The 12,785-nt window shown below is 34.4% G+C and overlaps 1 protein-coding gene across 6 annotated transcripts; it reads left to right on the forward strand.

Moving 5' to 3' along the window:
• The first annotated feature begins 4,819 nt into the window (after positions 1–4,819).
• On the forward strand, positions 4,820–9,626 carry LOC122291812 (zinc finger CCCH domain-containing protein 53-like). Of its 6 annotated transcripts, none has more exons than XM_043099797.1 (10): positions 4,820–5,284; positions 5,624–6,848; positions 6,951–7,130; positions 7,220–7,405; positions 7,492–7,592; positions 7,707–7,958; positions 8,048–8,228; positions 8,410–8,628; positions 8,721–8,798; positions 8,923–9,626. In XM_043099797.1, exons 2-9 carry the CDS (start codon positions 5,833–5,835, stop codon positions 8,782–8,784), a joined length of 2,199 nt encoding a protein of 732 aa, XP_042955731.1. In that variant the 5' UTR covers positions 4,820–5,284; positions 5,624–5,832; the 3' UTR covers positions 8,785–8,798; positions 8,923–9,626. The 6 variants fall into 6 exon arrangements, with proteins under 6 accessions (XP_042955731.1, XP_042955730.1, XP_042955733.1 ...); XM_043099796.1 differs by having other exon boundaries at positions 4,820–5,210; XM_043099799.1 differs by having other exon boundaries at positions 4,821–5,210; positions 7,498–7,592.
• Positions 9,627–12,785: the final 3,159 nt, after the last annotated feature.

Raw genomic sequence — 12,785 nt, forward strand, 5'->3', positions numbered from 1 at the left:
GCAACAAAAAATACTATAATTCGATTTAAAAAGTGGTAGAAATACTATATGTATATATGTATCTATATATACATGATGCTAGAGGTAGTATATTAATCTTACTTTTATTTAATTCCTTGTTGTTTTCTAATTTTCTATTTGGTTTTTGAGAAGGATGAATATTCAAAATCGAAAACCGTTCAGTAGTACTTTTGCATGATTTTATTTTTCAATATATAATATTGTTCAACATCAGGTACGAGCCACCACTAGCTAGGCAGGATGAATATTTATATATGATCAATGACTTAACTTTCTACAAGAAAAAAATATAATATATATTTATACATAGAATCTTTGGTTAGGATCATTTGAGAATGTGAAATTTTATTTAAAATTTATTTTGACATCATGATTTGCAACAGAGGTCACCTTCATAATTAGTATACCCACGTAATTTTTTCTAAAAATAATAAAATCTAGAGCCTAAATTAAGTGTATGTTTAAAATTGCGGTAGAAAATATAACTTATAACTTTAAGACTTATGTATTATAATTTAAATAATAAATTCTATTATTAAAAAATTATTTACTATTTGGTGACCATATATTTAAAATACTTTCAAACATGCTACGTTTATTTGGAAACAAATTAAAACAATACTGTCTGAAGTAGAAATGACGATTATTTGAATTTTTAAAAATTATAATCATATTCTTAAAAGTTTAAAAATTATAATTATCTTAAAACTATATAAATATTTTCGTTCATTATCAATCTTTTTAAAATTTGAATTACATTCACATTTTCCAGAGAATGACGTTTGAAAAAAAATATCAAAATGATACTTTTTCTTAAATCATCAAAATGATACTTTTTCTCAAACATATTTTTTAATTTATTTGAGATTAAAAATATTTTAATATATAAATGATCTAATTTTTTTATTAAAATTTTTTTAAAAATATTTAAACAATTTTTAAAACTTTTAACTTCTAAGCTAAATCCATTTTACACTGCAAATTGCAGAAGGAGGCGAGGTCATGATGGAGGCAAAGCTGTGGACCATCCACGTGCATAACATGCAGTAGATATTAAATAGTAAGAGTAGTACTACGGTTCTCGTGATGGCTGGAGGAAGGTAAAGTTAAAAAATAAAAATAAAAAAACCATAAACATCATGTTGAAAACAAAAACAAAAGAGAACGTAGCCGTGAATTATGCATGTGGGGTTTTATATTAAGAGACAGAATCGGTATCTTCGTCTCAAAATAATAGGAAACAACAAAAAGAAAAACTCTCTTAATTAATTAATAATAAATAAACATTGAACAAATTGGTTTTATTCGGGGAGCCCCATGCATGCATGCATGCATGAAACTTGATGTTTTATTACATTAATTAATTAATACATTAATGTTAATGTTATTTTAGGAAGGTTACCAAATTAATGATCGTGCATGTTTATTTAGCACATGTATCTTTCTTTTTCAGTTGTAACATTAATTAATATCTCTTTGGGAGACCATGAAGGAGGTAGATGGCTTATGTTACATCATTACCTTTTTCTAATCTTTGGTCTGTCTGTCTTTTATATATAGCCAGTCCAGTATCTGGCTAGCATTTAATTTGTACGTACGTACGTTTTCTTATATTGGGAAACTTCCAATTATTTATATAAGCACTAAAGCTAAAGATGTCCCTACTAATTCATGAGTACTAAGGTCTTGGGGTTTGTTACATTATAAACACTATGTATAATGGTATTGATATAAGTCTTTGAGAAATATTCTAAGTCATAAAAAGATCATATAAAAGTAAATATACAAATTAATATGATTTGATATTATATTTTTTATTATAAAACTAATTTTATTGTAAATTATATCTGACGTATCATATTAAATTACGTCAGTTTGTAAGTTTATTTTTATAATATTTTTTTATAATTATAACATTTCTCTGAGTCTTTTCATATACATTTTTTTGAGTCTTTATAATTATACAAAAAAAGTTTATATAATAACGTGACTTAGTGTAATACTTACATCGATCACGTTAATGTGAAGAATTTTGTATGTAAAACTTATGCATACATTAAACAATACTCATAAATAATAAAATGTGACATATATATATACAATCAATAGTCTGAAAGAAGTATTTCATTGGGTGATAATTTCAAGTAAGCTGTGATTGCAACCACCCAAGTTTTATTTTTGCTTTATGTACCACATTGGCCCTCGTAATGATAGAGAGAGAAGAACAGTTTGATAATTGATATATGATCCGACCACCGATAAAGCCAGATTTATTTTATTTTATTTTTATTTTTATTACTTTTGAGACACAAGAGGTCAAAAGTATATGCAACATTTGGCACGCGCGTATTAAGCATGTGAAAATTGAAATGGATTTCGAAATGCCATCTCATTTTGTCATCATTATAATTATTTTTTTAATTTTTTATATAAAATATTATAAATAATTTAATATTTTCAAAACTCAATTTAATTTTTTTAAATTTAAAATAATAATAATATTAAAAAATAATATTTTATTTAATTTTTATTTAAAATTATATTTTAATGTCTCAATCAAACCAACCCTTAAGTAACTGTACGTGTTTATGGATCGACGATTTTGGATGATTCTTTTATTATTTTTTGTCTTCTAGCGTTAACAATTTTTTTACAAGTTTATATAAGAAGAGTTTTATATCTCAATGTGCCGTAAAATGAAAAATAAAAAATCAAAGCTGCATTTATTATATTATATTAATGAAATGATGTGATACGATTACGGACTCACATAACCTATCAACTCAATGAAAAAGATTTTTATAACAAAATAAATTTAAATGCTGTTTGAATATTAATTAGAAAAAAAAAGAATATAAATTAGATGGTTTTGTATGCTTATCTAAACATCTTTATTTGCGAAACATGATATTAGAGAGATATATCAAATAGACTTCATAAACTGATGGATTAGTGTTGTTAATGAAAGTTAAAATTTAAAAGTAAGACTTCGTTTAGATTCAAAGAGGGTTTCATCTCATTTCATGATCCCATCTCATCTCTCCAAACGAGTCTTAAGTCAAATCAATATTTATAAGAAGGCTGCTATAGGTACAAAGAGATTATATAAAAATAAGCTCACAAACTAACTTGGTTTCATGTAATTAGTTAAATTTATTTTACGATATGGCAAATCATATGAAGACATGTTAGTTTGTGAGATTACTTTTGTATAATTAATCAATAACTAAAATATTTCTTTATTTATAAGGCACGGTAGTATTACACAAGTGCAAGTGGCGTGAACTCTCAACGTGTCATCGATAACACTTTTTGGTATGATTTGCAGTAAATCTAACAGTTTTTTTTTTCTTTATTTTCAGTTTTAACCTAAATAACAACTAATGTGTAGTAGTCATGGAAGATCTAACCATGAAGTTTGAAACAAATGGTACTTTTGTTGAGGGGTAAAAAAAAACTAGAACTAAACATGCATCGATCTTGCATTGCTACATCCAAATTAAACCATAACAAACACAGTCGGGAGTACTAGAAATTGAGTGATATGGTTTGGTCAAATCTTCCCACAGCCTCATCTTTAAGAGAGATACGATAGACGACTTTATATAATAAGCTATAAATAATTGGAAATGGTATTGGTCGTCAATCATGCTTCTATCTGCACTTGCCAAGAAAGCTCGAGTAACATACTCTGATTGTGATTTGCATATTAAAAAGTGGTATAATTAGCATGTTGATGATACTTTTTAATATGATAATATGAAAGATTGCTGCTATGACTTTTAAAAAATAAACTTTGGTGACACAAAAATGCAATTATTTCATTCCTTATTGTGTATATATACAAGCAACAGCTCATTTTGTAAGGGTGTTGATCTGCGTGCATATAGATATATATATATATATATATATATATAGAATGCTGATCAGAAAGTGAAACCAAGAGACTAATGAAAGTGCAGTGCCCACACCCCATGTGGGAATTAGCTAGCTCTATGGTTTCCTTTTCTCTCGTGATCAACCCCATACTTTTATAAGCTCCAACTACTTTTGTTTCTCACCACCCAGAGGAGACCACTCACCCTCCTTTCTCCTGTAGATATCACTGATCTGTAATAAAACTTTCAAGAAAAAGAGGAAAGATACTGCGGAAAAGTGATGGAGTTCTGTGGTGTGAATTATTATAACGAGGGTCTGAGTAAAGTGCTGTGTTGAGAGAGAGAGAGAGAGAGAGAGAGAGAGCGAGATTCAGTGATCATTTACTTGTTGTGGGGGCATCTTAAAAACGACAAGTGAGAAAGCAAGAATGCAAGAACCATGTCGCTCCTCCTCCTCCTCCTCCTATACAAATCCCCATACCTTTTGTAGTTTTCTACCATCAAAAGCACAAGATATCTCAGCCTTTTCTCTCTCTTACATAATTAGTCATTATCGTATCGCATAATCTTCATCATAATAACAATTATTTTTAAGAGAGCAAAGCGAGGAGAGCATATTATGCTTGTGGGACACTATCAAATTAACCATCCCATATTACGTGGAGTCATTAAAAATGGAGAAACATTTTCTGTGTCTTCCTCAGAAGAGAGAGAAAAAAGATTGGAGAGGCATTGACTCCTCCCATGAAAACACATGATGAGCCAATTTAAACAAACCCCCAGGTGCGTGTGCATACCTCTCTGCCAAAGGGTCCTACAAAACTCCATCATGATTTCCATTGGAGCGTGTCTTTCACGGAAATGGGTAGCGATTTGTTTGATTGTATATTAACTCGGCTCGGGAAAGAAAGGAAAAAAAATGCTGTACTCGTAAGAAAAAATGCAGAGTTTTAAATAGGGAGTGTCAGAGGTTAGGGGCAAGTGAACGTGCACTATTTGAAGCACAGATCTAGATCCCACTCAAAGCACCAAACCCAACTCCACTCCCACACACCAACGGGCCACGAAACAGCACTCTCGCTCACTGCCACTCCTACCGGTCTTTGTTTTATTCAAAGGAGAGAGAGAGAGGGAGAGGGACCGCTTAAAAACATGAGGTGGTTTCAGCTTTCAGCTTCACAGCCCACTTGCCCAGCGCCCAAAAAACATGTCCAGCAGGATTGAAGCAAATTTATGGTTCCTCTCTGCTCCCCGCTCCTGCTAGCACCTCTGCAACAGCTCTGGAAACAAGGCGGTGGTTTGGCTTTTGTGGTAAGTTTGACTATTATTATTATGTTTGAACAGAAAGAGACTGGTAAGAAAGGAAAACCAGAAGACGTTCATGGGTAAGCGGTATTCTCATACTTCACAGCCGGTTTTTAATTTCGATTTGGAAAAGAAGAGAAAAGGAATACTCCGGGAGAGTTATACCTCTTTCTATTTCTTGCTCCTTTTGTTTCTGCAAACTTTTGCTCTGCAGTTCTCATAGTTTCTTTATAGATAAATTCAACACTGGGTATTTTTCTTCACGTCTTATTATTATTATTATTTTTAGCTTTTAACAAAGGCAACTCTCAGCATCCACTTCTATTCTCCTTTTTAATCAAACCACACGAGAATACTCTTTTTAACACTCGACTTTTCTTTTCCTTTTTCTTTACCACTCTTTTGTTGGGTTTTTGCAGGAATAAGAGAAAGAGGAACGCTTTGCTCCTATTCATCACAAGTTGTTAGGTAGTGTTTGTGTGTGGTTGAGAAAGAAAGTTTACTTGTACAGACAGAAAGAGAGTGAGAACACTTCGCTTTCTCAGACCAAAGAAACAATAAGAACTAAACTTGGGGTAGGGTTTGTTGGTTTGGTGTGTGAAATTCTAGAACCAACCTATTTTCACCCATGGATGGTTATGAGGCAACAAAAATTGTTTTCTCGAGAATCCAAAACTTGGACCCAGAAAATGCATCCAAAATCATGGGTCTACTGCTTATTCAAGACCATGGTGGTAAAGAAATGATTAGATTAGCATTTGGTCCAGAAACTCTTGTCCAGTCGGTAATTCTCAAAGCCCGGAAAGACCTGGGACTGACCTCGAACCCTCCGTCCGCCCCTTCAACTCCGTCATCTCCATCGCCTTTCCTCTCAAGCAACCAACTTTCTGTCTCCAGGCAGGGTTCCTCACCTACCAGGCTTCTTGGTGGGATTAATCTTCCTCCTCCTTTAACCATCCCAAACACTTCTTCTGGCAGTTCAGTTTCTTGGTCAGCCTTGTCTGAGATTCAAAACCCAGATGATTTGATTAGTCCCAACAATATAACCGTTGGGTCCTTCTCTTCCTCTTCAATGAACACGTCTGCTTCCTCTTTACCCTTCTATGGAAGTGGAGCCACCGATATGATCGATGACTTTCAGCTCCAAGACCAGCTTTCTTTCCTTAACGATGGCTCCCCCGCCCTTGGCCCCAAAAACCAAGACTTATTTTACCCTCAGTCAGACTTTTCCTCCAGTCCAACTGGTGCTGGAGGCGACCCTATGCATTTTGCTTCGTACGGTAGTTGGGGAGGATCTCCACACCGCAGAAGCTTCTCGGTTAGTGATGTCTGCTTGGGGACTGAGGACCCCAATTCCGGGTTTGGCTGGAAACCTTGTCTGTACTTTGCTAGAGGATACTGCAAGAATGGCACTAGTTGCAGGTTCTTACATGGGGGGCTTGGAGATTCGGTGGATGGTTCTGCAATGGTAGGTTCACCGAGCAAGATTGATATGATGGACCAGTGCCATGAAATTCTCAGATCTAAATCTGCTCAGCAACAAAGATTGGCTGCAGCTTCTCAACTCATGGCCTCAGCTTCATTTCCTTACTCTTCAAAGGGCATGAATCTGCTCCTACAGCAGCAGCAAAACGATGCTAATAGGTATGCACTTTTTAGATTGCACCATTCAAAATCTTGGGGGGTTCGTTCTTTTTTTTTTTTTTCTCTCCACCCTCTTGTTTTGACTCTTGTGAGTACACATAGAGCGGCGGCGGCTCTAATGATGAGTGAAGATATGCACAAGTTTGGGCGATCCCGGCTCGAAAGAAACGATTTTTCGATGAATGGTGGAGCTGGAATGGTGAACCCAGCGTCGAGGCAGATCTACTTGACTTTCCCAGCTGATAGCACTTTCAGAGAGGAAGACGTGTCAAATTATTTCAGGTTCTATTGGGCTTCTTGTTCTGTTTTATTCAAAGCTTGTGGAATGGTTTGGTGTTTTTTGCTGAAAAGTTTTGATTTTGTTGTTGAAGCAATTATGGGCCGGTGCAAGATGTGAGAATCCCATATCAGCAGAAGCGGATGTTTGGGTTTGTTACTTTTGTTTACCCGGAAACTGTGAAGCTCATTCTTGCCAAAGGGAACCCTCATTTTGTTTGTGATGCTCGTGTGCTTGTCAAGCCTTACAAGGAGAAAGGCAAAGTACCGGACAAGTACAGGCATTCTCTCTCACACACTCATTTTAATCATTGGTTAAATTAGAAGTTTAAATGCACTTTGCTAATGCAGTAATGCTACTTGCTAGTTGCAGGAAACAACAGCATCAACAAGTGGAGAGGGGAGAGTTCTCACCATGTGGTACTCCTACTGGAGTTGATGGTAGAGACCCATATGATCTCCAGCTCGGTAAGCAAGCTACTATATATCTTTGCATTTCCATTGATTTGCACGTTAATAATAGTTATAGCTAAAGATGATCCTTTCCTTTCAACTTACAAGTTACTTTGATTGAATCAAAAGGAGCAAGAATGTTTTACACTGCACAAGACATGCTGTGGAGGAGGAAATTGGAGGAGCAAGCTGATTTGCAGCAAGCCCTTGAACTTCAAAGTAGGAGGTTGATGGGCTTGCAGCTTCTTGATATCAAGAAGCAACACCACCACCGTGCGCTTTCCAGCGGCAGCCCAGTCCCATCTCCTACTCATTCTCCCAACCCGTTTAGTCAAAACCCTGTTCTTCCTTCATTCAGTAGCAGCCAAGAAGTCCCAGAAGGCATGTTGCTTCCACATTGCTGAATTTTCTTCCTTTCTTTTTTTCAAAACTAGAACTTTGTTTTCAGGATTGCAATTGTTTGATTGCAGAAAATTCATCTAGTGCTGCACCAACTGCTTCTGCTGCTGTTTGTACTGATTTGCAGCAGTTGCAGAAGATAGAGCTCACCACTGTTGCAGGCAAAGAATTGACTGACAACGATGAGAGTGCCAATGGTGTTGGCAATGGGAAGCGGAGCCCCCCTCATGAAGAAATTGATTTGCAAGAATGGTATGGGCTTTTTAATTCAGACTATAAGAAAGGCGACTGAGATTTGCAATTTATCCTTTTGTTTCTTAGATTTGTATAAGTTCAATTTTCGACCATTCTAATATTTTTTTAGCATACTTTCGCATGTGCTTTCTCCAATATGAGCAATGTTAAAAATTGTCTCTCTCATAATTGAGTGCAGTTTGGAGCACAACCTCCCTGATAGCCCCTTTGCATCTCCAACGAAAGCAGCTGCAGACTTCATGTCTGCCTTTGCCAATGGGTCTAGCGTAGTGAATGATGCAGATGCCTCAGTGTCATCTGTCGACAATAAACTGGCAACGGCAACAATACTCCCAGTCCCAGCGGCGTCCACATTGGATATGGCAGCTTTCAAATCTTTCAACTGCCAGATACCAAGGTACCCCCATTCAATGCCATCAAGTGCCGTTGCTACACGGTCCTTGTTAATATGTTACAGTATCTGTATTTTAAAATGGGCTTTCATTTCAGGTTCTCCTCTGGCCATGGAGCCATTGGAATGTATGCTGGCACCGGTGGACCTATTGGAATTTAGCTTCCTAATGTTAGGTAAATCAACTTTGGATTCTTTTCTATTTAGACTGCATAGCTTATTTGTTTTTATTTTCTGCATGCAAACAATTTGTGATTATGTATTCTGAATGAATTTGGCTGTTTTTGCTCATGTTTACAGGAAAGGTTGAGAAGCATAGCCAAACAAACTCCCTCATATGGAACAAGGTCCGTAGAGGATCACCATCACCACCTCTCACCGCAGTATCCTCATCATCCTCATACTATACTACTTACTACCATACAAAATGCATACGTAAAAAGGCAGCGAAGGGAGTGGGTCATCCGTTCCTTTCCGTGTTGTTGTACTATTTTCATCTCTCATTTCTGTAGTTGAAGTTGAACCACAGGTTAAAAAAGAAAGAACATAGAAAGAATCACAGTGTCCATGTGTAGTATTAACTTCTGTCTCTGTAATTTCTATCCCTTTCCATTGTTTCCATAGAAGAAACACTAGCCCAAATGTAGTCTAGTCTCATAGTCCATGTCTTTAGGGTGTAATCAAATCTTTGTATAGCCGAAGCAAGAGCCAGAGAAGCAAGGAAAAAGAAGAGATAAAAGCAGAATATAACTACAAGCCTTATTGATAGACCATAACGAGTAAGTTAGGAGTTGAAGGGGCTGAAGCAGAGGGAAAAAGGTTATACAAACGGTCAGCCCCCAGTTCTGTTTGAAGACAAAACAATGTGGAAATCTTTACCATTTCATGTATTACTCTTATTTGTAGCACTAGTTGTCATACACAATATAAATCTCTTATTAGATTGCCAGACACAGAGATTTGGAAAGAAAATCAGAAAGCAAAAGTGATATTTTTAGCTCAAATGGTTCTTCCTATTACCCTCTACATGCTTTTTGATCTCATGAAAGAATCTCTCTTTATTACTATTCATATTTCTTTTCCCTTTTCAATTTATCTCACATTATTGGTGGGGTCTATCTTAAATCTTGCCATTATTAGAGGGAAAAGAAAGGAGGGCCACAAGGCACAATCTCACATGGGAGTGCTGACACTGCATGTGGGACCTACTTATTTATATGATGGCAGGTTGTGTGTGGGGGTCCTACCCACCCACACACTCCTGGGCCACCCATGTGAGTGATACCACACTTTCTCTAGATATAGTATATATACACATGCTCCTGGCCTTTACTTTTTCTGCTCTTGACAGTAAAGTTCATGCACAAATCTGAAAGTAGACGTAGATGCTCACACGTATGAAAAATGGGCACGATTTTGCAAGAATCTTCTGGATGTGGGACAAAAATTTTGACAGTGTGGGGTTATTTTATTTTTTAACTGTAGTATTGGAGTTTGTAGCCAAAAAGGTGAAGTGGGAAAAAAGACGAAACAATGTTGTGGATAAGTACAAGCCGTCAAATTAGTGTTATTCGACACGTAGAGACGGCCGTAATGGGAGACCAGACGGTGTTTCCTCGATGGTGAGTGAGCGAGAGAGGCTTCTTTTTCTGGAGGCGCTGTTTGGTTTCTAGGAAAGTGATCATTAGTGCTTTTGAATTTATTCCCTTAAATTTCGCACATGAAGTTAACCCTGGTCCAATTAGACTAAGACAAGTCATACCTGTCCTCATCGATAATGATTGTCGAATTTTGTTTCTGGAGTTAAAATGCCTTACGATTCTGGGTGTTTATGAGGGGAGAGATCCTAAGTAAGGTTTTGTATATTCCTTGAAAATTTGAGGAAAATTTTTATTTGATGTATATATCACTTAGTAAAATATTTAAAGAATTTATAAAAATGACTGTATATAGAATTTTTAAAAATATTTATATGTTATAATTTGATTTGATAGATAAATTTTTAAATTTGAATATCACATATCAAATTTTATTATTTAAATGGTGTTGATGTGTGTTTTATATATAAGTTTAAAAATAGAATAACTAAAATTTGAGACTCAAAAAATTTTTTACTTTTTAATGATGTGTTTAACTATTTTTTAAAATGATTGTGGAGACTTGTATATTTTAAGATTGAAAAATTTTTATTATCAAATTGATATGTGGGGCATATACGGTAAATTATTTATATGATATAATTTGTTTTTTAATATAAATTTTAAAATTTAAATATTACACATCAAATTTTAAAATTTTAAGCGATGTAGATGTTGTGTTTTATATATCAACTTGAGATAATATAACTATTTAAGACTGCATCTAGTATTATTATTATAAATTATTATATCCAACACTATATATTTCTTTTCTTTCTTCCTTTTTTTATGGAAAATTGATTTCATTCATTTATCAGATAAAAGTTACATCAATGACTGAATATATATAGGAAAATTTTCAGATTACAAGTTAACTACTGCGTTTAAAACTCTATCAATATACAAATTCCTTTATAACTAGTATGGTTTTAACTAATGTTGTAGCTCTCTATAGACAAACTGTCTAAGAGATAGCATTTTGTTTAAAACAGAGACTCATACACCACTATCTATAGAAGAAGACGACTTAACTTCTATGGACAAAATGTCTAAGAGACTATTTTTTTTAATTATTTTTTAACTAAACAAAAGGACACAACAATGAAAATAAAAAGATAGATGTGAAAATGATGAATTATAATTTAGATCTATTTTGATAGATTTCAAAATCAGCCATAAAAGTCAAATATGAATGATCTGATTTGGTGATCTGTCACTATTTTTCTAATGATCGACCTAATAAGTATCTTGTTCTACACGTGTCTCACAAGAGGTGTCGAAGAACTGTAAATCTATATTTTTAATATTAAAGGAGACAAAATAAAATAAGAAAAGAAGACTAAGTAAGGAAGGAGCGGGATAGGATGAGGGAATGAGGAATGAGGGGATGAAGAGAGGAGGGCAGGGCAAGGCAAGGCAAGAAAGGGGAGAAAGGAAGAGAAAGAACGAATGGAAAAATAAGGGAATGAGAAAGAGAAGTAGAAAGGAGAAAGGAGTAAGAACTCCTCCAACACACTATTATTTCACCGGCTCGTGATTATGGAGTTATTGACGTTGGATAGCTCGATATTTGTTGGTTGCTTTTTTAAGGAATGAGGGATAGAAAGAGGAGGGCAGAAGAAAAGAGAGAAGAAGAGGGAGAAGGAGAAATGAGGAATTCCTTCTCCAACACTAATATTTCACCGGTTCGATACATGCCATTTGAGCGAGAAATCTGATGACGATTCAATTATTTTATGATCTATTTGATAATCCAATAAACGTAATAACGCAACACGTGAAAGCCCATTTAAGGAAGGAAAAGAGTCACGTAATTTCAAGATGATGAGGAGTTGAAAGCCCATTCATTTGGGTCTTTCAACCTCGTGAGCATGTTCAATTCCTTTGAAAATTATAAATGGGAATGGCCTTTTAATTTAAGAGCATGTTATGAAACTTGGATTTATAGCCTATAAGCTAGGGACTTTTTAGGCCTCTCTTTCCTTTACGATTAAAGTGGGTGAATGAAGAACATTCTGCCATCGAGCCCATTTGTGACGTTTTTAGTGATCCAAATATACATAAATTTATTTGTCTTGTTAATGCCTTATGTGTTGCTATACCATTTTTGTTTTGTTTGATAAAAACAAATAACAAGATACATTGATTAGAATAATTATTAATTTAAGATTAATTCTACGTATAAGCCGGTGTAGAGAATACATTTTTTACACACAATATTTAACTTGTACAAAAATTAAATTATAAACTTTTTTTATAAATCAAGTTTTATCATGTCAACATACGTGCGTTTTACATTCTGGCTTAAAAATATAATTTTTCTTAACTTAATTATCACTAGTATGTACACTAAATATGTATGAAAGAGAAATATTTTAGTTGAATATATAATTATCTTTTCTTTTAAAAAAAAAGATAGTACTTTAATTTTATTTATAGCCTTCACTTTTGATAAAAAAAAACCGTGATTACAGTCAAATACATAGAGGTTAACATATAAAAACCCAAAACCAAGGCATAAAAAAT

Source organism: Carya illinoinensis, chromosome 13, assembly GCF_018687715.1.
Source record: "Carya illinoinensis cultivar Pawnee chromosome 13, C.illinoinensisPawnee_v1, whole genome shotgun sequence".
Lineage (NCBI taxonomy): Eukaryota > Viridiplantae > Streptophyta > Magnoliopsida > Fagales > Juglandaceae > Carya > Carya illinoinensis.

Coding starts and splice junctions, on each gene's coding strand:
- LOC122291812 (XM_043099797.1), top strand. CDS start 5,833: ATGGATGGTTATGAGGCAACAAAAATTGTTTTCTCGAGAATCCAAAAC. Junction 8,229..8,409: donor GAAATTGATTTGCAAGAATG/GTATGGGCTTTT, acceptor AATTGAGTGCAG/TTTGGAGCACAACCTCCCTG. Junction 8,629..8,720: donor TTCAACTGCCAGATACCAAG/GTACCCCCATTC, acceptor CTTTCATTTCAG/GTTCTCCTCTGGCCATGGAG.